At 25.3% G+C, this 26,503-nt stretch overlaps 1 protein-coding gene across 2 annotated transcripts in view; it reads right to left on the bottom strand.

Moving 5' to 3' along the window:
- Positions 1-234: 234 nt before the first annotated feature.
- The window catches only part of LOC129961872 (EF-hand calcium-binding domain-containing protein 14-like), a 68,420-nt gene continuing 42,151 nt past the window's right edge, over positions 235-26,503 (bottom strand). The window contains exons 1-13 of one of the 2 annotated variants that reach the window (XM_056075489.1): positions 22,500-22,995; positions 20,400-20,551; positions 17,652-17,788; positions 15,057-15,155; positions 13,654-13,776; positions 11,560-11,688; positions 9,484-9,627; positions 9,067-9,198; positions 6,643-6,777; positions 6,432-6,548; positions 6,276-6,336; positions 4,359-4,430; positions 235-3,542 (exon numbers count right to left, since the gene is read on the bottom strand). In XM_056075489.1, coding sequence (XP_055931464.1) covers positions 3,490-3,542; positions 4,359-4,430; positions 6,276-6,336; positions 6,432-6,548; positions 6,643-6,777; positions 9,067-9,198; positions 9,484-9,627; positions 11,560-11,688; positions 13,654-13,776; positions 15,057-15,155; positions 17,652-17,788; positions 20,400-20,551; positions 22,500-22,684 — 1,539 coding nt within the window. In that variant the 5' untranslated portion in view covers positions 22,685-22,995 and the 3' untranslated portion in view covers positions 235-3,489. Of the gene's footprint in view, positions 3,543-4,358; positions 4,431-6,275; positions 6,337-6,431; positions 6,549-6,642; positions 6,778-9,066; positions 9,199-9,483; positions 9,628-11,559; positions 11,689-13,653; positions 13,777-15,056; positions 15,156-17,651; positions 17,789-20,399; positions 20,552-22,499; positions 22,996-26,503 lie in introns of those variants that run through there. The other variant, XM_056075488.1, reaches the window with a different exon arrangement.

Genomic DNA, 26,503 nt, shown 5'->3' with positions numbered 1-26,503 from the left:
TCAATCTCAAAAATGTTATTCTTTAGTCCCAACTATAGCAGAATGATAAGAAAAACCTGTTAATATATTAATAATGATCTCAACTAAAGCTAACAGATGAAGAGCTTTTTATGACCATACCTCTCAAAAATCCTTTCTAACAATTCATTTATTGACAGGGAAAAAAAAAATTAAGAAATAATTAACTTAATGTGAAAAAAATCTGATAAAGTAGAAATAACTTCACAGCAAAAATCAATAAGACAATTCACTATTTATTTAACAATAAAGGTCATATCAATCAACATTTACAATTCTCCAATGTTATCTGTAAGAAATTAAAACACACTATGCAAAAGCTGTCATGTATGATGTATGCTTTATATATTAAACCCCTTTAATTATTTTCTCAGCAAACAATAATTCATTAGTTTACATAAATAATTACATCAGCAAGAAAGTAAGTATATTCACAAATATAACTTAATATATATCTATTCACAAAAATAAAAAAGACATGAAAAATATCTTACAATAGTAACTAAATACAATAATGTGACACAAACAATAACATGCTGCCATAAGGAATATAGCATTATTTGCATAGTATAACACATCAGGCATGCATTTACGACCATATGTAAATCAGCTTTTACACTTACTAAAGTTCCAGTATATTGTTCTACGCACATAATAAAAGTTGTTCCTGGAATATGGAACAGAACACATTGGACTAGACTTGATGAGAAGTAATGACAAGATGAATCACATAAAATTAATTGCTGATGACATTTTCAACAAAGTAATACATCTTAAAAACTAATTTCTACTAAATGACAATCATGGACAAATAAAAATTACTTCCAGCAAATTCTTAAAGCAAAATTATTCAAAATATAACATTAGTCTAAATTTGAGTGAGGAATGAATGTTATAGAAATTATCTTCATACCTTGCTCAATTCCTAACAAATAATCAAATTATAAATTTACAAAATGATAATTATTTAAAAATTTTAATAGATTGTTTCTAAAGAATATATGTGCTACATAACTATTTAAAGTAAGTATCACCTTTAGACATAAACCTCCATTTATTTACATTTATTGCAATATTTCACAAAATTCTAATATTTTCAGTATTCTCTTTAAAATTAAATTATAAAACAAAGTAAAAAAACAGGATAAAAATAAAAAATACATAAAAATAACACCATGAAAACAAATTGCTGATTAAAGCATTACATAACACAGCTGCCATATAAAGTGGAATTTAAAAAATACTGAATATAGTTAAGTCAAATATATTTACTAAGTTGGTATATTTTATACTGCTAATTTTGCATATCTGAATCAGTGGACGGTGCAAAACTAAAAACTTTTGAAAGACAACAGTAGATACTAAATTAAAACTTGAGATTAAAAAAATATGCTTTGGATAGTTCTGGAATACTTAACAAGTGTATTAGCCAACAGGTACTTTAAGTTTTAGATGGCATATTGTATTCATCTGAAATTAAGCATAAACGTATTGTAATATATGCAAAAGAAATATTGTAAAATCACTGCAAATTTTATTTCTCATGGTACGCAGGAAATATAATATTAAATGAAAATATTAACCAATTTTCTAGTATTATTAATATTAGTATAATTGGATTAAAACTAATCTAATTAAATGCTTTAAATAGCTTACCAAAATGATTAAAACTGATCTAAAGTTAAAATTTGATTACAAACAAGGCTAAAGTGGTCATTAATGATAATTTATCAGACAAAATATATATTTACTTAGTATAGCCCCCTGCCACACACACAAAGTAAAGAAAAATTTGCTTCAAAATTTAAAAGCAAAAATTATATTATTTATTTAAGCAAGAGTAATTTATCTTATTTAAATAAATTGAGTGCAGTTAAATATCTTCCCACATAGGTGCCTAAATTAAATGATTTTTCAATTCAACATGGCATGAAATATTTCCATACAATTTGCATAGTTTAACATGTGGAAAAGAAACTTATAAAAATATTACAAAAATGATATTCAAATGCATTAGAATTAAAACAATATATGAGTATATCTTGATAAGCTTACAACAATGCTGATAATTTTCCGAATTAGAGAAAGAAATTCTATTTTTCATGAATTTTTTCAGAGTAGATCCCTTGATTCATATTCTAAATATGAGAATATGTCAGAAAAAAAAACATTAATTTTTATTACTGAATTCAGAAATAATTATCAAAAATCGATTCAATTTAGCCTTGTTTATGATAAAACCTATCTCTGTTCACATTAAGTAATACACAATGATAGATATAATTAATGTAAATTAAGAACATTTATGAGCAAGATAATGAGCAGGAATGGTAACAATGCTTAGCTTTTTCTTAAGAATAGAACATTTTAACACAAAACACATCAGGCTGTCAGCAAAGCCTGCTCAGCATTTCATTTTTCACTGGCTAAACATTTGCATAAAAATTTTACATTTAACAAATCATGTACGGAAATAATTATATTTACATTACACATTATTCATATCTCATGACTCTGACAAAATGGCAGGATTCAATGTATGCAAACATTTATTGGGATGAGATCAAATGGATGAGCACTGAGTACATCTTAAAATGTCTCCTAAGTCACAAAGTTCACGAAACAAATGCAAAATTTTTGCCTTCAGAATTTACAAGAGCAAACTGGTGTAACCATAAATTCCATACTAAATATGCATTAAAATTTATTTTTTAATATTAAAATAAATGCTCTTTAAAATTATATTTTTAGTCTTTTCTGTCTTTGTAAGATATATTCTGCAAATACTTTCATAACTTTTAAAATAAATAATATGTTTATAGTTGATGCTGCAAGTAATATGAATAAAATGCTTGTAAATACTGATATATCTATATAAGAGATAAGTCACAAAGCAATAATATTTCAATTTTCATAAATTTGTTTTGTACTTATTTGAAGAAGGAGCAGAGAAAATGTTTTAACGATAGAAATGAAATTGATGGTAGGAAATTAAAAAAAGGGGTAAAAAGTATCCATTTTTATTGAAAATGGAAAAACAAAACAAAAACTCTTACTTAAAATGTCTTATTTAAGTCACAAAATATAGCATAATCTAATAGGTTCCTTTATACAACATTTTAAATTCTGGAAATCTGAAATCTTTTCAGAATAAAACAGTAAACTAGAATATTTTCTATAAAATAAAAATTTTAAAAAATCACATAAAATAAAAAATTGAAAACTCAAAATAAATATGAACATGTTTTGGCACTATACTATTCATAGTCAATTTAATAACAATTGTAAACTTCTATTTTAAACAAATAAAAATTTAAAATTATTTGAAAATTTTTTCCATAAGATGCCACAGAAAATAATAATAATAAAAAATCACATTTATTTCATGGTTACACCATTTCTATTTATAAGAGCAGCGATTCTACAAAGTTGCATGTGACGGAAATACCAGAATTTAAACAACAATAGCAACTATACAAGGGTTTCAGCATGTTGTAATTGTGGATTATCATTCTTTGAATTCCCTGTAAAGATACAAAATGTACTATTTAATAAACCAAATGAATTATAAAAATATCACTTAACCAAATGGAAATTCGAATGATTATTATTAATCTGTTACTATGGCAAAGCATGAGGAGTAAGTATTACATCAAAGTAAAAGGTATATCTGTTCCCCCCCCCCTTCTTCTAAATAGTTTACAAAGATATATTATGATGCTTTTATTTGTGCATTCCTTTTAGAATGAATTTATTTCAAGCTGATTTGACCATTTCCGTCATATAAATGATTAAAAGAATTCTCAAATGAGCACTGTAATTTAATAACACAAAATTACAGTAAGAAACTTCAAAACTTTCCTAAACATGGTAATAAACAAAGAATTTTTAAAATTTCCAATACAGCTTTCTGCCTACAGTTTTAAATATTAAACACTAAATGAATGCTACAATAATATGCAACAGAATAAATGAAAGAGTGTTTATAATCTAAAGAGAGTGATAGAATAGTTAATATAGCCAGATTATCACACATATTATTTGAAATTTTTCAATTTTTAAAGCTAAAGCAAATGTCAGGCTTAAAACAGTAAATATAAATTACCTCAAAAATAAGTTATGATGCATGGGACCTTTAATTATGTACCCACACATACAATGCCAAAAAATTAATGATGCTTCTGATAATGGAATTTTTTTTTGGTGCAAGGAAAGAAGATTATTAAGAAAAAATGTGCATATATTTATTTAATTTTATTTCAGCCATTCATTTTTTCAACCCAATATTAGACAAATCATTTAAAAGAAATAATAATAATAATAAAAACAGATTTATTTACCTGCTTGCAAAATGGACTTTACAAATACTGGTGGTGTGGTTGTATCATCTAAATGACCATTATCTGTAGCAACTGTAAAAAAAAATAAATAATAATAATAAGGTTTGGTCCTCCAAATTCAGAAAATAATTTTATAAATTGCCAGAAAGAAATGAATTATTCATAAGAGAAATAATACCCAAACAAATAATAAGCTAGTTTATTAGTTGTTTAAGACAGACTAATTAATAAGAACAGCACACTAGAGTTGAAGAAGATACTTAAAACATCATTTAACTTTTATGTGATTATTTTCTTCTTAAAAAAAGGGAATAAAAATGAAACTCAAGTGAAATTTATTTCAAATTCTTAAAAATATAAACTAGCAAATGAATTCCACATTCAAGTATTAAGAAAAGATTCAATTTGTGTTAAATCAGCACATGTTTTTAAAACATTACATTGATGATAAATCAAAAAAGACCAACAGATTAATAATAATAATAAAATCCATTGACATTGATACAATTATATATGCAGATAACCAAATTTTGAATAAAAATCATAATAAACAGAATTCTGCTTCAAAAACTTGAAAATAGGGCATTAATCAGTTATCACTCCACAGACATGTTAAATCAAATCTAGTAAGATTTATGTGAGATAAGAGTATCAAAAGAGGAGAATAATATATATACACACAACTAATATTACATGGCACAAGATAAACTAGCATTATAAATTGAAAATTTTAAGCTTTGGATTGGTTATAAAGTACATAGATTTTTAAATGGTCATTTTGCAAGTTGCACTTGATGATGCTATGCTTAAAAGCATCAGTGAGCTGCCTCATGTAATTTAAAAGTAAAGAAATAAATTTATGAATGTGTGTATATTGGTAAAAATATTCCATTGTTGTTTGGATGTTATATCAACATCATATGAAATCATAGTACAAATTTTTGTTACTTATAATTTTCATGACAGAACCTTTTATTTTTAATGAAATTTATTCTCGGTTTTTCATACTCAAAAGCATTAGTCCAAATTCCAAACGATCAGTTATTCAGAAGACTTTCCCCCGATTAGTAGATTTCAATGAATAAAAATAAATGTGATTTTTCAGGCTTATTTACATCTTGCCTTGCACTCAAGTTTTTACCCTGCCCACTACTGACACTCCAAAGAAGAAATTTAGCTTTATTGTGAGTATTTTTATCCATTAGTTTACCTTGAGATATATGTCTCGGATTTAATTTTCAGGAACATAACTTCTGATAATCTATTTTACTGTGAAAATATTAAAAGAACAGAACTTTTCTGAAACACATATAACACTCTTACCAAAAGATTTTGAAATTTATATTATCTTTAATTATGCTGTTACTAAATATTTGTTGCTTTTACAAGACTTGAAAAGCAAAACTATTTCTTTGCACATAAATCTAAAAAATATAAAATCTCTACTTCTTGCTTTTCATGTGTAAAATAAATTTTAAAAAAAGTTATTTAATATGAGTTTTGTTGCAGTTTATTTTGTTAAATTCATGAAATAATCATTAGCTCCAAATGATAAATTAATAACAATAAGTTTCTACTAAGCCCTTATTTTTAATTAGGAAAGACTATTGCTTTTCAAGGTTTTTAATTTTCTCTGATTTAGGCAAAATATTTTTATTTTTAAAATATTTGGAAATAAGAGTTTATTAGAAATTTTTTTTTTCTTTTAAACACAGCAACTTGATTCCTTAATTTTACACCCAGAGCACATGCACTGAATGTACCACTCTAATTAAGATTTCTAGATCTTTATGTAATTCTTTATAATAATATTGAACAGGTATAAAAAAATTTCAAGACTTCAAAGAAGACGTAGATTTTCATAGAATAGAGGCACACATTCAAATAAAATATTTATAAAAAGTTAATTCTACATACCTTCTGTACCATGACAAGATGGAATGCAAAGAGAGAGATTTTTTAATTCTTGATCCAAATTCTGAAAAATAACAGAAAAAAAAAAAACACACATCAAGATTTATTTACAAAAAGCGAATGAAATAACTCAGCTTCCATTCAAATAATGATACTCACTTCTATTTTAATATCCCTGGAACCAATCATTTCTTCAAAAGCTTGATATAGCATACTTTCAATAATTTCAGATGAATTCTTATTTGTTAAAATATATGCAGTAGGAAGTTGGTCAAACTAAAAATATCAATTTTAATTATAGTACAAAAATAATTTTATAAATTAGTTATTGAATTTTTCACGATAAAACAATAATGTAACATAAATATACCTTTTGTAAAAGAGAAGCAAGTAGCACCAAAACATCATGAGTTTGATCTAATGATTGCATAGCATTATTATTTGTATTCTGAATGCCACTGTGGAATATTCCTTTATTGATCATTTGCAGAATTGCTTCTGAAATCTAAATATTAAAGAAGAAATAAGTCACATTAATTAATAATTATGGAAGGAAGCAAACAAAAAATGGTAACTTTCATAAAATTTGCTAGTTGCTATTGATCTATTTGATATAGAATGTTGCATAGAATAACTTTAAAAACTATTGTCATAATCATGCAAGCAAATAGGCACTGAAAACTATAAGATACCACACAAAGAAATGCTTAATTTCATGTAATAATAAGTAGTTGGAATGTTGTGTTTATTAAGATTTTGCCTAGATAAATAATTAGTCGATTTATGAATAATTAAAAAAAAATAAGACATAGTATTAAAAATTTACTAACAGAACTTGTAAAAGGGATATTACAAGGAACCAGTTACAGAAATGCTTACAACTACACCGACCTATTGTAACCATCTTTGTTCTTTTGCATTAAGAAATATTTCTCATTAACAATTAATCATCTTCTAGCAGGAAAATGCCTGCACACACACATCTAAGAGCAAGTAAAGGAATTCAACACTGGGCTGGTTTGAGTTGCCCAAATTTCTCATGTAGCTAAGAGCCAGATACATAACTTGGCATCATGCCATTCTGAATAGCCTTCTACTTTAAGAAAAATTTAAGAAACATTATGAAATTCCTACATGTATGGTATTCAATGTATTAGAGCTTTAAGAATGTTATTTAATTTTTCCTTTGAATCATAAATTACAGATAAATATATAATTCATATGCAATTTTCTACATTATATAGTTAAATGTGGGAATAAATTAATTTTAAAAAAAGGCAACATCAATATTTATTTCCACAGATGGATATGTGAAACATGAGTATTCTAGACACACTCAAACGCTCAAGCCACACTCCCTCCTCCAAAAAAGACTACCCAAAGCTGATGAATTCCCATTGTTCCTAGCTGAGGAAAATTTTGCTTTTAAATTGTCCTCCTAATTTTCAAATTCTTTGAAGGACTAGAAGCTTTGCAAATTTTATTTCCCATCTAAAATGAAAAATTCTAAAAGTAAAACAAAAATTAGAGGAATTAAAAAAATAAAAAATAGAGAAATTAAAAAAATTACACCTTGTATTTTAAAAGAGTGTGAATATATGAATACCACAAAAGCATTAATATAAGTATAAAATGTTAAAATATTACCACATACAAGAAACAAACACATATATATTTTTTTAATTTAATTACTTTTTGATAATTTTTGAAAATACTGCAGCAAAAAAAATGATGTTTGTATCATTTTAAACTAAAAAAAAACAAAAAAAAAAAAAAACAATGCAAATTTAATATCCATGCCATTTTCCCCCCCCCCCCCTCATTTTCAACAATAGGTTACATTGTTGCCCTAAGATTTTAACTACTTTCGTTGTTTGATCAAATATTTATTTGCTTGATTTTCTTTCATTCTTGATAGCTAAAGAAGAAGGATTATGTTTAATTCCTGTGTTTTATACAAAATAAATAAAAAAGTGGTTACAATACAACAAAAGTTGGAAGGTAAATAAACCAGATATTTACATTTTTATACCAATATATTATCAGAGGACTGATCTCGACTAGAAAGGTTCATGCAAAAAATGAACAGGTAAGTTAAATTAAATAACATCGTTTTAATATCTGACAATTTGACAGAAACATGGACATGAAGTTATGTCAAAGTAATTTATTAAAATTGAATATAACTAATATCCTCATCAATTATCTAGCCGCAAAGGAGCTTGGTTTTAAATAAAAAAACAAAACAAAATAAAATTAAAAAAAAAAAAAAAAACCAAACTTATTATTTTTCAAACATTTTTTAAACATAAAAGTAGAAAATATACTTGCAAGTTTTGTATGCTTATATACTCCAGCATTTTAATACTTTTGCACTAGTTGTTCTAAAAGCTGTTTTAGCTAGCTTTCTTTGTTCTTCTTCTTTCTCTCCCCCCTCCCTTCTTTTACTTCAAACATCTTTATATAAATTGCAAATCCTCCAATTTTATCCTAAAGGTTTTATGCAAAAATTAATATAAATAAATCTATAAAATCAATTTAATTTTTATCCCAACAATAACAGAAAATGAGCCTAACATATTTATTTACAAATACATGATTCAAGCTTCATTGACTTTATACTTCTAAAAGAAAAAGAGGTGGGAGGAATCAATAAGAATTAAAAAAAATATATGTTTCTTTAAAAAAACTATAAAAGAGAATTTCTGTGTAATTCAAAATTTTATGAATTAAAATTTCATTTAACAACTGAGAATAAATTAAATAACTGTCACTACTTTAAAAAAATGCTCACAGATTTATTGACATAATTTTCTATATCTGCTCCTCTAGGCATTTGAAATGAATGAGATCTGTCAGGATCTGCCTGGTCAAAGCGAAGTGTTAGATTGGAATGTATAAAGGTTTCCAGCGCTGATAGACGGGTCTACAAATATAAATATAGATGTTAACATCATAGATTGACATAGCAAAAATATGCATTAAAAAGTTTTCAAAAATTATAAGGCAGTATTATTTTTGTAATGCTTAACATTCTTGAAATCTAATCAATTCATTACTCAAATTAAAGATTAATTCTCTGAAAAAAGGAAATATTCTAAAAAATTAAACATCATTAACATATAAGTAAAGTTCTTTAAAAATAAAGGGAATTTTTGTTTTTAAATAACTTTGTTTTTTATAGTTATAATAGATTTAATTTAAGACTTACACTATGCGTCAGAGTAGTATTGTTTAACCAGACAATAGCTTCATTCACAGTTTCAACTTTAGCTGGTAGTTCGCTATATGCATTCAGTTGGTTACGAAAAGTTGCATTGATTTTTTCAACTGATTTGACAACATCTGTCAGTTGCTGAAAGTTAAATTGCATTGAGTTATTGTATATATAAATCAGACAGAATAAACTTGCATAAAAATAACAATATCTGTGGAAGTAGTAAAAGAAATATACATATTTTGTACCAACCAAATGACTTCAAATGCAATGCATTCTCATCATTTAAGAAAATTCTTTTTTGAAAAAATACTGCATTTGCAATTTTCTTAACAAAAAAGGGGGATGCTAGTCCATAATTAGTTGTATCAGGATTATGAAATTTCATTTAATTTATTATTCAAACATGATCAAGAATTGATGTTCATCAAATAATGCAATGTTCAGTGAAACATTAAGTGACTAGAATATAAGAGCATAAGAGAATATAAAACATATTTCAAATGCAATTTTTTTCTTCAAATGTCTTAAAATTTTAATTAGTAAGCAAATCACAAGTCATATACATTTTTTTTAAGGATACAATGAATAACTAAATTTTGCAGAATATAATACTATTTTATAACATAAAAACATTTTTAGATTGTAAAGAAGACAGAAAATAATAAAATTTATAATACACAATTTGATTGTTATTTAATTTTAATAAATCATATGAATAAAAATAAATAAAAGTTTCTAAAATAAATATTTTAACTTCAAATAGTATTCATTTTTAAAAAAATACTATAATAGTCTTAAACTTAAGCATTTCAAACAACTTACTAACATATTAATACTATGCAAACATATTAATATGTAATTAAAATATCACGCATCTTCCCCCATAAGGATACAATAGTAATATTCAGTGTATTGCACAAGTATTGCTTAACATTTTGTATCACACCAGAAAGGAGATTTAAAAAAAAAATGGGAGAAATATGATGATTAATACTTTTATAAATCAGCTTTGAGAGAAGCAAAAGAATGGGATAAATAATATAATTGTTATCCCCCATTTGAAACACTCCACAGAGTTAAAAATATTTCTGCTCTTTTAATTCCATATTTATCAGATTATTTATGAAATTGCATTTTCTGTTTTGACATCCAGCAATAGAAATCAGTATAAAAGCTTAAATTGAGTTATTTATAGACATGAGAGTAAAATTAAGTCTGAGTAAATAACAAAAAATCACGAAGTTGATGTCTATAGTTTTTATTCTTTTATATTTTTGCTGATTCTTTATATTCTTCTTTCTGGACCAAATTGAAGTTTATTGCTCACATTGCTGTTAATGAATATTATGAATAGAGAATATCCCCCCCCTCCCAAGAAGGACACAAAATATATAATGTTATTATACATTTACATCTAATAAATATTCTTTTTAAATTTTATTTCTTAAGCATTCTGCTAATAATGCACATGAGATTTTTTTTTTTTAATAAAAATGTTAGTCAATCTGTAACAATCAGATCTGAGATACTGAACAAGATAACAGCTTGTCTAGACAAGTATATCTTCTAATTAGGAAGATTTCACAGCAAAATGAATAAAATTATACCTTTTATATTTACTCACTGGTTTCTACATGGGAAGGAGAAAAAATCCATCCTAATAAATCATAGCATAAAATGATAACATCTTTTTCTGAATTCAATGAATCTATCTCATTATCTGAATCCAATGAAAATAATTTTTGCAAATCTATCAAACTATTAATTATTTAATAAACTATTTTGGAATCATAGTAGTTCAATATAAGAATTCATATTGTGCAACTTTGTATCAATAAGTAATAGAAAGTAATTATCAAATAAATATTGTTGGTTTTATTACACTGTTAGATTACGATATTATTAATGATATATGCTATAATTAATTTCACTGAGCATGACAAAAATATTAAATTTCACTTTTATTATGTTAATACTAAAATTTCATTACATATGTTTAACAGAGATATATATCATTAAGAACTTAAACCAAAAATATATATTGTAATTTCTTAAATGCACTCATACCCCTTTTAACATTTCAACATGCTGATTTGCTTCTTGAACAGCATTTTGGAGTTTCAAATCTTTGACTGAAGTATTTACAGATGACTTAGCTTGATAATCAGTAGAATTTGTTAAATCTTGTACGGAAAGCTGTAAAAGAAATATGCATCAATAATATAGGCTAGATCTATAAATATGTAAATTACATTGAAGCATTTGTAATTATTAATAATAATAATATGTATTTAATTTACATTATAGAATGAAGAGCAAGAAGTTTGCAAAATCAAAAATGTCCAGCTTTTCCTATTATTACACACAAATACCATTAGTCCTTTAAATATAATAAATGAACCGAATTAAAAAAAAACCAACACAATTATTAGGAAATTGAACATTTGATCAAGATGGCAAAAAATATATTAAGCAGAAGTAAATTTCATCAGCAGTTACATAATCAATTAAAAAATTTTATGATGTGCAGCTTTATTTCTACTTATAATAAAGATGAATATTTAAATCTCACAGACAAGACTGTTTGATGCATAGTTACCATATTTAGTATTTTGGAAGGTGGGAATGTGTATATGGGTGCAACCTTTTAAAATTTTAAGAGAGATTTTAGAGTTTTTTTTTTTTTTTTTGCGATAACCACCAAAAATATTACTGGTAGTTTAAATTAATTATAATTTTAATGGTACTAATTGAATTGTTGTGACTGCTAGTTAATGTTAATTTTTTTTTATATATAAACACCCACAAAAACTATGTAAGATTATTAAAATAACATCTTTAATATCTATGACAATTTGAGGCATATAAAATAGTTGTTGAAGAAATCATGACAATTAGAGATTTAATTGAAATTAAATGCAAACAATATTCCTGGCCAACAAGGTAGCCACCAAAGACGATTATTCTCTACAGAACACTGAATTTAAAGCTACCAAATTTGGCACATAGATACAGTTCGAAGAATGAGAATATATTCCTCGGCCCTTTCTTGAAATTTTTATTCAAATTTTAATTATTTAAAAACTAAGTTTATTTTCATTTTCAGTCATTATTTGCTGATAACCTCTTAAAGAATTATCAAAAATTACTTTTATACCATTTGAAAGAACAAAAATCAATATTTCATATGACAATGGTTTAAATATTGTATGATCATATATGTACATCGTATAATTATTGTGGGAAAAAAATAAATAAATTGGGTAAAAGAGAAAAAGGTCAAGATGAAGTGGAGAACTTGCATGAGTCACTCACTACCAGAAAAATAAGAGGTACATATTTTAATGAAAAATTACCATTCTTTTTCTAAATCTTATCTATTAAAATAGCACAAATGATGAAAAATTGCGTCAAAATAAAACATTAAGTTAAAATCTCTTGTCTGATTTTATGCCACCTTTTTTCTTCTTCTTTATTTGAAATAAACTACATTTCAAACTGTTTCGATAATGATACAAGTAGTTCAAATCAATATATGAAAAGTGGCAGTATATAATTGAATTCATTTTCATTTTCGGCAACATCAGATTTAATTTACTATGTGATATACCTCAAAGCTTGAATTGATGCAGCCCTGAAGATGATCTGTTTTTGGTATCAGAATTTCATTCATCTAAAAGCTCAGTTTGTAAAAATACATTTTATTTTTTACTTGTAACAATTTTGAAGCTTGAATCTTCAATTTTATCCATAATTTTATTAAAAAGTAAATATTTATTATTTTGAGAAAAAAAATTCAGAATTGAAAATTACTTTATCAGACACATTTTAATTTAAAAACATTACTATTACGAATAAAGATAACAATTATAGTAAATAACTTTCAAATATCATAATTAATTAAATGGGTGTAACAGCTTATAACAAAAGTGAGTAGTTTAAAATAAGAATTTCAAAAATCATTATTTAATGTAATCAATTTGAAAATATCTAACAAAATATAATTCAAATGTGTAACCAAAGTATCACTTTCAAAAACACAATTCATCACACTAAAACAAAGAAAAATTATTACAATGTAAATTGGAGTTTTCAAATTCTTTTTTTTAATTCATCCTTTAGCTAGAATTAATTATTAATACTTTAGTTTTAAATACTTACTTTAACAGAATCTAATTCACCCGAAAGATTCTGACATGTGGTTTGTAGATTAGATTGTTGATCTTTGAGCTCTTTGACATTGCTTTCTAAAGCATTCAATTTACTTCCAAAGTTAGCAACACTCTGAAATAAGAAATACCAATAATATATATAAAATTAACCAACAAATATTTCTTTTACCCATCACAGAACAGTAATGAAACAACTACAAACAAGAATATCAATTGAAATACAAGACTTTTGCAATGCAATCAAAGCAAAACACGAGAAAAATAAATAAATACAAATACAACTTCCAATCAATTTTTCTTAAAGGAAAAAAGTTAAAAATGCATTGCTTGATAATTCTTAGTAGATTAAAAATATTTTAAATAATTTTCTAAGGAATTTCAGGTATTTTTAAAATTACTTGGAACAAAAATTTTATGATCATCAAAATGCAGATTCAACACAATAAAATAACATTATTGTTTTAAAAATATAATATAAAAGGGTGTGTAACATCTCATAAAGAATGATGTTAATGATGTCATAAATTTAATGAATTCTTCATTTAATATGAATTAATATAACAAAAATATGATTAAACTGAAACAAGCAGATAATGCAAAAAAGTTATAAACTCATGACTTTTGACAGAAATATTTCTTACCCACATTAATTTGGACATCAAACAGAAAAGAAATTACTTAAAATAAAATACTTTGATAAATTGGAACATTGGATAAAACACTTAGAAAATTGAAACATTTAAGTATAACATCCAAAAATCATATTTTGGTTTTAAAGATAAAATAACTATACTCAAATATATAGAATTAAATATAGCAACGCATCACATAACCAAACAATTTATGAGACTCTTTTATTTCAATCATCTAGCTTTAAATATATAAATGCTTAATTTGAATTAGAAAGACATTTTTTTTTTTTTTTTTTTTTTTACATTTTCATGATTAAATCATGAGTCAATGCATTATTGTAATTATTACTGCTTGAGTATATAATTTATTCATTAAATAATCAGATTAAAACAATAATATTGAAAAAAATTATTATAATTAAATTATGATTATGAAAGTTTCTGAGTTGTCAAAACCAATGGTCAATAATTGAAATTTAAAGATTCTAAAAAAATAACTATGAATAAAAAAGTAATAACCTTATGAGATTTAATTAATTGTTTTTTAAATAGTTAACATCAGTTTAATAGTACTCCTTAAATGATATATTATAGAAATTTTACAAAATTGTAACAAGATTTTTTTTTTTTTTTACAAATTAATGTAATTCTTATAATTTAAAAAATTTTTTAAAACAATATTTTAAGAATATTCAAGAAATGAACTATCATTACCAATAAACAAAATCCATGTAATAAAGTATATTTTAGCTATACAAACCTCAGACAAAGAATGCATGTCTTTAGGAAGTTGCTGAATAGCAGGTGCAGATGCTATGCTTGCTTTTAGACTGTTAGCAGTTTCTTTCAACAGCTTAACCTACAATGCAAATTTAAGAATATTTTTAATAATAAAGAAGAATGCATATAAGTTTGTACTCTACAAGTACAGCATTGAACCATTTTTCGTAATAGATAGAGTTTGTCGTCAAGCCATGAATAAACTTTTTTTCTTTCGAATTGACAACCTGAAATAATATTTATATTATGAAACATAGTTCTTTGGTTTGAACAGCAATCTACTATTGGAGCTCACGAATAATGGGCATCAGCCTTGCACATTTGGAATTTCCTATAATGACATGAGTAAATATTTTTTTTATTGTACTTGTTATGGAAATTCTGTAACATAACCATACATTTCAAATTTTCAGCAAAAAATGTTGTGGTTATAAAGAGCAAGTTTGTCAGGTATTTATAAAAATTACAGAAAAATCAATTAATTTTTTTTTCGCTTTTTACTCATAGCCATATTTCTAAGAACTGGCAAACCTCTATAATGGTGAATAAAAAAAAGTGATATCTGGATTTCTTTATTTCTGAGCAAGCAAAAAATGTGTCCTGTTTAATTTTTATAACATGTTGGGTAGACATAAATAATTTTAAGTATTGAAGAAAAATAGCATTAATTTCTATATTTATACAAAGTCAGTGAAGAGATGATTCCTTTTCTTTCTCTAATAATGGAAAAATGTATATTTAATCTCTCTCTCTCTCTTTTTTTTTAAAATCTTAATATCTAGGAAATAAATATAATATTTTTTTACCGGGTTAAAATTTCAAAACATTACATTTTTAGTGACAATAATTCAATTGCTTTCCAATTTTTCAAGCATGATTTTGTAAATTTTTAAGAAAAATTCTTAAAAATTCCCCTTTTTACTATCATAATGAAATACAAGCCATTGCTTTAACAAATATTTAAAGGCTTATTTTTCTTCTATTGTCAGAAATTTAATTCAATGTTTAATTATTTTTAAAAATTCTTTGGTAATATAAAAATTTTACCATTTATTTATTTTAACAAATTTTTTGATTAATGTATAAACAAAATCCTCAAACTTATTATACATGTTAAACTGAATGAAATATGGTGGATATATATATATTTTTTATATATAACACTGTATCAAATGCATTTTGTATGAAGAATCAGGAGGTGATTACCAATAATATGCAATTAGAGTTTAGAAGCTATGGACAGTAACTACATATGATTTGACTTTTTCAAGGACATTTATGAGCACAATGAACAGTTATGTAAAGGGACAGAACTTAAATGTTGTCATAATTTGAAAAACACTACGTTGAAGAAACCTTGAGCACCAAATTTTGTATAAAAGATTCAGTTGCAAACAAATACAATCAATATACCTGGTGAACAAAACAAAGGCAATTAATTAGAGGAAGAAAGAAACATCACAAATATCATTCAAACTCAAAATTATTTTATTTAACATATTAATTGAGTGATTTTAAGTACTTCGTTTAAGATATAGTACTGGATTTTGAAATGATTGCTCATTAATTCAAAGTTTTACTTAGTATTAGCGACTGAATTTTTTACAAGTGAATGGAAAGCATTCGAATTCAAAGTACAAATACATGTGTAACACAAGATATTTTCTTTTTCTTTGCAAATTAAGGATTTCATAATTCCATATGTATAAATCAAATATAATTACAATATTTTATTAATTTTTGATATCTTTAGTCTTACTCATAATCTAACTAAAAGAGGATAAAATCAGAAAAAAAGTAAAAGTTACACACTGTGAAAGGCACAAAAAGATAAATTTTTATTATATATTTACTTTACACATAAGAAACTTAAATAATTAACATATTAAACTGTTTCACTCAATATATAAACAATTCAAATGAAAATGTTTAATTATTGCATTTCATTTAAAAGTGAAATTCAAAATAAACCCAACACACTTTTCAACAGTTCAAAATGGGAATAATATTAGAGATTTTCTATAACCAATGGAAGATCTTGATTAAATAATGTATTGTTTTAAAATAAAATATTTTTGTTATATAAATAGCAGAATATTTCCAATTAATTAGCTTTGATTTAAATTAATATTGAATAATGAAATAGGAATCAAATTTTATAGGTTTAGATTTTGTAATAGATAATTTAAATATTAAAATTATTAATTCAATTATGATATGCAAACTTGGCATTTTCTTCATATGGAAAAATTACAAGAAATTTGTTAAAATAAAAATATAAAAGTATTTCAATTTATTAATCTTAATTTAACTGATAATTAAATCTATCATTATGAAGTACCAAATTTATTTTTTAATAATTTTTTTAAAAAAATAAAGCAAATAAATAAATAAAATTAAAAAAATCGATAAGTAAATAAAAAAAAATTGATTCTAAATAATTAGCTTATTCTGAAATATAATTCAGAATTAATTTGAATAATGAGTTTAAAATTTAATATAAGAATTAATAAAAGTAATAAAATTATTTGACAAATAAGATGAAAGCAATCTCGCAAATTTTAAAATTCCTTACCTCACTAGTAATATTTTCAATGTCAGCAATACTTTTCCTTGCATCAAAATAAAGCATACTAACATTGGAATCAAGCTGTTTTAAACTGGAATGTATCACATGTAAAGCTTCAGGTGTATTTCTGTTACCTGCTTCAACTAAAATAAATAAATAAAAGGTAAAGTAATTATTAAACATCAAATAAAACAATTTTTTTTTAAAAGTAAAAAGATCAGTAAAATAGAAAACAATGTGCTTTGTGCAGTTATCAAAATTCTGCATCGCCCCCTTCCCCTCCAGAGCCTTCAATAGTTTATTATTACTGTCAAGGAGACACCAACTTAAATGCACATGTATATCCGTACTGTATAATCTCATTACTAAAATATTTTGCATTTAAATTTATTTCCAAGTAATACAACCAAGACAAAGGCATGACAAAAAATTTTTTTGTACACAACACAATATATAATTTAACAGGGCTGAGATCCTTAAGAAGTTGTATAGGATCAGCAAGAAACCCCTTCCATGGAATTTTCACTTGCAAACATAAATAATTAAACAATATACATATGCTTATTACAAGTCTGATAACATATTTTGCTCTGAAATATAAAAAGTAATAAATAACTAATCCCATTTAGCTTCAACTAACAAGAAAAATAGCATATTTCATTTTGGAATTAAATTTCTGAACAAATATATATTTCTTATACAGATAGTGAAATACTGCTTACACATTTTTCAAAGACTGAAAACAGCATGTAGAAACATAATTGAAATTTTGATAAGCAATTTTAATTATACTAATGCAAATGCATTTAAAAGTAAAAATGTTAAGGTTTTTAAGATAGTTTTATTATTATATAACATTGAAAACTATAACAAAATTTAAAAATTGAACATTTATCCTTCAAAATGAGAAAAATCATATATTTATTACATAATACAATTTATGTGTATGCAAGTTGGCATTTTAAGAAAGTATATTTAAATATTATCTGATGTGCTGCTTATCTGTGAATATGAATCATAGAATGTTTTTACATCAGTGTTTTGACAAAAAGATTTTTTTTCGAGAGAAAATAATGAATTATTCTGAAAATAAAATAATTTCTACTTATTCTAAATCAATGCTTAAATTAATTAAATAGAAGAGGAAAAAAATATATCATCACCTTATTTTCTAGAAAAGTATTTTTTGTTTATGATGGAAATATAAATACCATGGCAGAACATTTGTAACTATTAGAAAAAGGACAACATTATAATGGAATCTGAATCATAAATTAATATTTCATCATTACAGTAGTTAAAGAATGAATCAGGATTATGATGAAACAATGCATAAATTTAAATAATGAGAAATGTATAAATATATTATATATGTATTTTTCATGAGGATTTTTTGAAATAGTTTATGAATAATCTGCTAAAGCTATGAACATAACCAATACAAATAATTAAAAGAAAAAAAACATTTATGAAATAATTCAAGAAGTATTCAATAAACTGATTAAAAAAAATCAGGATATATTTTAATTCACGATAAATTCTAAGATATTAGATCCATTTACATGCATTACTAATCGTGTTGTACCAGATTGCAGTAAATGAAACCATCTCTGAAAAAATGTACAAAAAAATAAAATGAAAACAATAGTTATTTGACATATCTCATTCACATTCCTGCACATTTTGATCATGAAATTAATTAAAATGATTTTCACTTTTTACTGTACAGAATTTTATTTTTTATGTTAAAATATAAATAAAATAATTGGAAGGGTGGGGGGAGATCAAGTTGAAAATTAAAGTGATCACACAACTGATAAAATATATAGTTGTTTTTATAATTCTAGCAACATTGGAGAGAACTTCGTGAAATTAAGTAACTTGCATTAAAAATCACACAAAACAGAGAATAAATTAATTTTCTTGAAATGAAATTTTCTTAAAATATATCAATAACTTTTAAGTGCATCAGGACCACAATTGAGACTATTCAACTAGGTATATTGATACACAACAAAAGTTTTTAAGTACTGTCAATTTCAATTATCAACCCCTTCCCCAAGTACACACCCTACCTATCATCAACTCAACAGTATATCAAGCTAGCTCCTATAACACTTTCATATAACATACACATTTATGAAACATCCAAAACTGGCTAAACCTCACTTTAATTGGGCGAAAAAACACACACACACACTATGATTGGGGGGGGGGGGGAATGATGCTTCAATCAACAGTTTAGCAAGAATTGAAAAGTATTAAAAAATACAATATTTTGCATGTTAAGTGTCAAAGTGCAATAATTTATAGTTTATAATATGGAAAAGCACCCTAATAATTCATTCAACTGTTTAAAAGAGCATGTAAAAAAGAATACCAGTACCTGCTACTAATGTTTGCAACTCTTGGGGGGCTAATATATATATATATATATATATATATATATATATATATATATATATATATATATATATATATATATATATATATATATATATATTGTGATTTGTAAGCACTTTTACTTTTTGAAACTTACAGTACTACTTTAAGCTCCAAATAAAAGGTTAAAAATTTTCGCAATAAGAAACAAAATTAATTGTAAAATTTCTGTTGAAATAGGGTTTTAAGACAATTAATAAAAGCAACCCATACAAATACTTTATATCGACCATTTAATATAGTTTTGTTCATTGAAAAAAAAATGAGGTTATATAATTGAAAACATTAAATTTCATGTATTTTTAATATTACCTTTCTGCAGATGTGTCCGAAGTAGATCTATATCTTCCCTAAGACCAATATGGAGCCATATGAGGGCCCCAGACACTAAACAACTCGTAGTGACCAAGATGAATTGGCATAAGGACAGGCAAACAGAAGTGATACATAATCGACTTCCATGCCTATATTAATAATGAGAGGGACAACATTAGCTTTAAGATGTATTTAGAAAACTTGAACAATTTTCATTTAATATTTTCCAATTATTCAAAAACAATTTAGATCATAAATATATTTTTTGACAATAACAAAAAATGAAAAAACATGCTTTAGTTTTTGTAAAAAAAGTAACTCATAACAAAAAGGGAGAAAAATGAGATAAAAAGAAAAATGCCAGGTAATTATTATAAATAAAAATTTAAAAATACTTGGCAAATAGTTAAAAGAGAGAGGGGGGGGGGGAAGCATGTTACTTACAAGGAATTAGAGGATATGTAATAAGCAAAATGATTTTTTAAAACCTAAAATATATTTAGAGCATAAATACATCGCTTTTTGAAATTAAGATGTACAAAAATATTTGAAGGAAAAAAATCAGCTTGCTTTCAACTATACAATGCAAGCAAAAAGATTCATGCCATTCATTACATTTACATTGCAAAAAAAAAAAAAAAAAAAAAAAAAAAAAAAAAAATCGTTTTTAATGTTACAATAAGCTGTTGCAAACAGTAAAACATTTCTTAACAATTTAATTATTTAATTTGCCTTTCCCTTAACATAAATAGAGATAGAAATGAAAATATTTTATAGATCATTAGAGCAAATATTTTATAAATCATTTTTGAAAATTAAAGGGAAAAACTGACAAAAAAAATTAACTCTAAAATACAAAGAAAGCATTCAGGAAATCAGAATAATTTCATAAAGGAATTTATGGCCTGATAAATACTTGAAGTACCACTTGCATAAATTTCTAGTGCAGAATATACAAAAATTTCTACCACTTAAGTATTTATTTTAATTATGTCCTGAACATAGCTGCAAGTGATAAAATATTTAATAAAAAAAAGTAAGAAAGTTTGAAAATCAAAATGCCTTAAATAGAAATAATAAGCTGAAATTAGCCAATGAAAAAGTAGTATATTAAGTATTAAGGTTACTAGTGTAATACAAACATTCCCCACCTCACTTCCTATGGAAAAAAAAAAGAGGAATACTTTTATAACAGGAGAGAAATCTAAATATAGCAGAATATCAACTTTAGTATTTTGTTAGGATAATGTTTTGAAAGTACTGCCATCTCAGTATACAAATAACCAATTTTTATACATTAACATCTAAAGCATAGAAATATACCTTTAAAGATAAAAAAAATGAAATAGATTTGAAAACACCATAATTAATCTATTTATCTGTATAGCAATTCATCAATTTTGAAAAGTAATCATTGTTTTATTACGAAGAGAAAAAAATGTAAGTAATTTGTTCAGGTTATAGACATATATTACTCATGTAAGATTCCAAATTAATAATATTAACAAAACAGGAAAAAAAAATGGATTAGATCTGCTAACTAAACAGCTTCTTTCTTTTTGAAAATTCAAAAAATATGAGCTACGAGAAAAATATATGTAACTACACTGTTAAATATTTCAATCTAATTTATAAAAAACTATAAACAGGGGAATTCATTTTTTCAACTACAATTATAATTACTTTTTTCTGTGGTTTTTTTAAAAAATGTAAAATGGTATAAGTTTCAAGGGGGGGGGGAAAGGAAATACAGAAAGAAAGGCCATTAATAATATGCCAACCAGAGCATTATTAATAATTCTTATCTTCCAGACACTTAAAAGAAAATTATTAAAACTGCAGTGTTTTAATAATTTTTTTAAAGGACTACAGAAAGAGAGATGACAATAATCAAATAGTGTCAACACAAAAAATTGGCAAATCATCGCAATAAATAATCGATTAAAAAAATTATTCAGAAAAAAAAATTTTAATCCTCCAGAATTCTTTTAAGTAAATAGCATTTATTATGAAAATAAACGATTTTCATTGCAAAAGTCATAAATGCATGGTGATGCATTAATCATGAAACACACACAAGACGTAAATAAAACATACTTCTTTCGGCCTTTGCGTCTAGGTTGCAAAATGGAAAAATCTTCGATATCCGAAGAGTCAGTTTCATGCCGGAGCAATTCATGAGCAGAACAAGAACCGGATGCTTTTTTACCACAGTTAATCCGTTTGCTGGATCCTATTTTGCCATTAGAAACAAGAGCATCCAGCTCTTTGCGTTTTTTCATCTTTTTATATTGTTTGACCTGCACATCGAGCTTGCTAGCGGGCTCCACGGTTGTAGCGTAGATAGCAATGGTTAAGCAAGAGAAAGAGACTGCGCGTAAATGGAATTGGTTTCACACTCTTTTTACTTCCAATTTCGAAGTCGTTTCCTCAAATTAATGGCTTCTATTACCATTACCAGTAAGATTAATGCAATGATAGGAAATGGTCATATGCGATTAAAAAAAACGTCCCTTTTCGAAAACAAAAACAAATCTCATCACATTCCCGTTTCAGCAGCCGCTGCTTCTGCTCGTCCGCTCAGTGGATACGATACATGTAGGGCTGCAACGCTCTATCGACAGTTGCTTTAAATCGATAACCCAATTTTCGCCAAGAATGGAATGGTTTCCATCGCCAACTCGAGGGCGCAATGAATGATGCGGGGAAAGTGATAATAAGGAAGAGGTATTAGATATATGTTTATAATAATTTCTTTTGAGAAATTAATTAAATTATGACACTAATTTTTGATTACATTATCATTTCAAGATTCACAGCACTATTTTCTAAATACAGCAATTATTTTCTTTATCAAAATCATTATGCTGTAAAAAGTGAAATAATAAACAAACTTTTGAATTCTATAATTAATTATATATTTCACAATTTTTTAAAGAAATTTTGTAGAGTTTTATTTCATAGAATAATTTTACAATAATTCACATTTTTTTTACAACATGTTTTAAATATAACTTCCTTACTTTCGTTAAAGAATCGGATTTCTGTTTGAGTATTGTTATTTTAATCGGATAATTACTCAAATTCTTCTCCCTAATGGTTAGAAAGAAAAAATACACATTCTTCAAATAAAAATTCGCATGAAATAAGTAAATTCTCCAAAATGCATCTAGTTTCTTGTTTTCATTTAAGAATTCCATCCTCCCAATAGCATTTAATAACTGAATCTTGTATGGCTCTTCTCAAGTACCAATAACATCAAAATAGATTTCAGAAAAAATTATTTCAAGGGGAAAAAAAAAAAAAACCCCTCAAAATTATATTCTAAAGACACACTTTACGTTTATTTTATTTTTAATTAAAAATAACATAAGCATGTCTTTTAGCTACCAAATAAAATTTTTAAACAATAAAAATAATGCTTGTTACAAATTATTATTAAAAAGGACACGATACTTTAAATCTATTACAAATCATAAATTACGAAATATATCTACTCCAAAGTAAGCAAATGCAATTATTTTACACAGAGGTTTAAAATCCTTCTTCATACATTTTGCTTAATATATTTAAGCAAAATCTATGAAAAATTATTATTATGGTAGATTTTTCTAAATATATTTTTTTTAATTACAAACAAACGCTAAATAAAACTGTTAAAAACAAAGAAAACTAATCCCATTTCCGGAATGATATTTAAAAAATATTAAACTTTGTCTTTATACATTAAAAACATTTTTTTTTTCTTTCTGTTTTATTCAATGCCTACGCGATTTCGAGCTTCAAAACCCCCTAACCAAAACAACATCATGTTCTCACATGATAATAAATAACAAAATATTAAAAAGCAAAGAAATATATATGAAATCAACAAACAAGTAATGAAATGTGAATAAAAGTTTTATATATTCAAATGAAATTTTCTGTAACAAAGTTTTTTCCAGCTGCATTCGGGATGCGTATAAATAAAAGATAATAATCATTAATGCATTTTAACAAAATGGCTAAATTAGCTAAAAATAAATTGAATTTGCATAAATATTTCTTAGAGATCGAATTCTTTTGTCAGTAAAGATGCCAGAAAAGTTTAAAAGGTGGGTTGGTGGTAAGGTTTCGGCTTCGAAACCGCAGGGTTTCAGGTTCGAGACCCGATTCTACCGAAGAACCGTCGTGTAAGCGGGCCTGGTACACGTTAAACATCCTGGCCAAACGTCCTTCCGCTGGTGTGGAGAAGGGGTGCCAGCTCAGGTGTCATCCTCATCATTTGACCGCGGTTCAAAATTACGAGGTTCGTCCCAAAATAGCCCCAGTGTTGCTTTAAAACGGGACGTTAATATAACTAAACTAACTAACTAAACTAGCCAGAAAAGATTAGGAAGTTTCATCTCACATTATCAATTACAAAAGTTTGAAAAAGTCAACATTTTTCAGAATTATACCTAAATTTTTACTATAATAATAAAGAAAGGTGTAGAAACATAAACATTAAAATGTGACAAAATCGATGTAATTCGGAATTTGAATTTTACTTTAAACAGAGAATATAACTTTAAACACTGCTGATGGGTACAGCCATTATAAAGTAAAAATTTGCTAGTAAGCTCTAAAACAAAAATTTTTGAAGAAAATAAGCTGGTATATTATTAATAAATTGCGTAATGCAACATGCAGGATTAAAAATAAAGCAAACAAGCTCTACAAGTATATCACTGGATTTATAGCTATCAAATTTAATATATAAATTTGTTTCCTTGTTGATCATTATTGGCAATAACTGATTGCCAATAATGAATTAATTTGATATAAAAAACAATATTTGGTATGCCCGTTATTTTTGCTAAAATTAAGAGTATATATATATATGTGTGTGTGTGTGTGTGAGTGCGCGCGGAGGAGTCAGTCCTAAAACTAAATTATGATAAGATATTTTGCACTGAAAGTTTGAACTTCCTTTCATAAAAATTCTTTCCCTTATTGAGCACATTAACTACCATTTTTTTCATTCGATTTTTAGAGATACAACTGTATATTACTTTTAATGAATAATTTTCAAATCATACTCGAAAACGAAGATAAATATTTACAAAATTTAACTAATTATAATATTGTTCAAAAAGCAAATTAATGATTATTTAGAAAAACAAAAGAGTATTTTAATGTGGAGTTTCCTACGATCTTAATATAATAAATTTAGAACTCAGAAATAAAATTTGCAACAATACACGAAAAGCTCTAAACTTTTTTAAAAACTGAAAATTAAGAAATATTTTTTTTAATCAAATACAATACGATTTAAAAACTTCTCGGAAAAGCCTCGATAAAGTTAATACATGCAAGTTCGTTCCAAACAATTCTCGCCAAACATGCAAGGAAACAGCCAAAAGGAGAGAAACACCGCGCAAGCGCATTTTTATGTCAAAAGAAGGAAACGCTGAAAAACGCGCAGCTTTCGCCTAGGGAGTAGAGAGAATTTCACTTTAAAATGCAAACAGATTATGGAAGATAAAAAAAAAATCTTTCCCAAAAAATTTTAGCAAAAATATCACAGATAAAAATATAAACTGCATTATGGCTTTAAAGACAAGTTGTAGTAATAGCATTTTACCAACTGAAAAGTGTGTAAACATCAATAGGATCATTATATCTAATCAATAAAATGGCAAACAATGTTGTATATATTATCGTAAAAGTCAAATTAAAATTAAATATGTAAATTAATAAATTTTATCCAAAACTTTTAAACCCATATTTTAAAGAACATCACGAATGATATAAAATACGAATTTTAGCCCGTTCTTCAACAAAAATATTTTATTCTGCTAGTCAGATTATAGAACAATTAATATCCCAAGAGAGAATAAAAAAAAGTTACAAAATACTCAAATTTTGATATTTTGATTTGCGTTTGAAATAATATGCAAATAATGATAATATTTTTTGCTTCCAAAATATTACAATTTAAATTAATTGAAATATTTGTCTTTCTAAATAAGGATTTAAAAAAATTCAATAATGAAAAATTAAGTAACTGTATTCCTTCCGACATTAAATTAATTTTTCGAATTCTGCAGCAGATTATTCTGCGTTAAGTAACTGCGAAT

This window comes from Argiope bruennichi, chromosome 2 (assembly GCF_947563725.1).
Source record: "Argiope bruennichi chromosome 2, qqArgBrue1.1, whole genome shotgun sequence".
Classification (NCBI taxonomy): Eukaryota; Metazoa; Arthropoda; class Arachnida; order Araneae; family Araneidae; genus Argiope; species Argiope bruennichi.
This window is presented reverse-complemented; position numbering and strand designations above follow the sequence as displayed.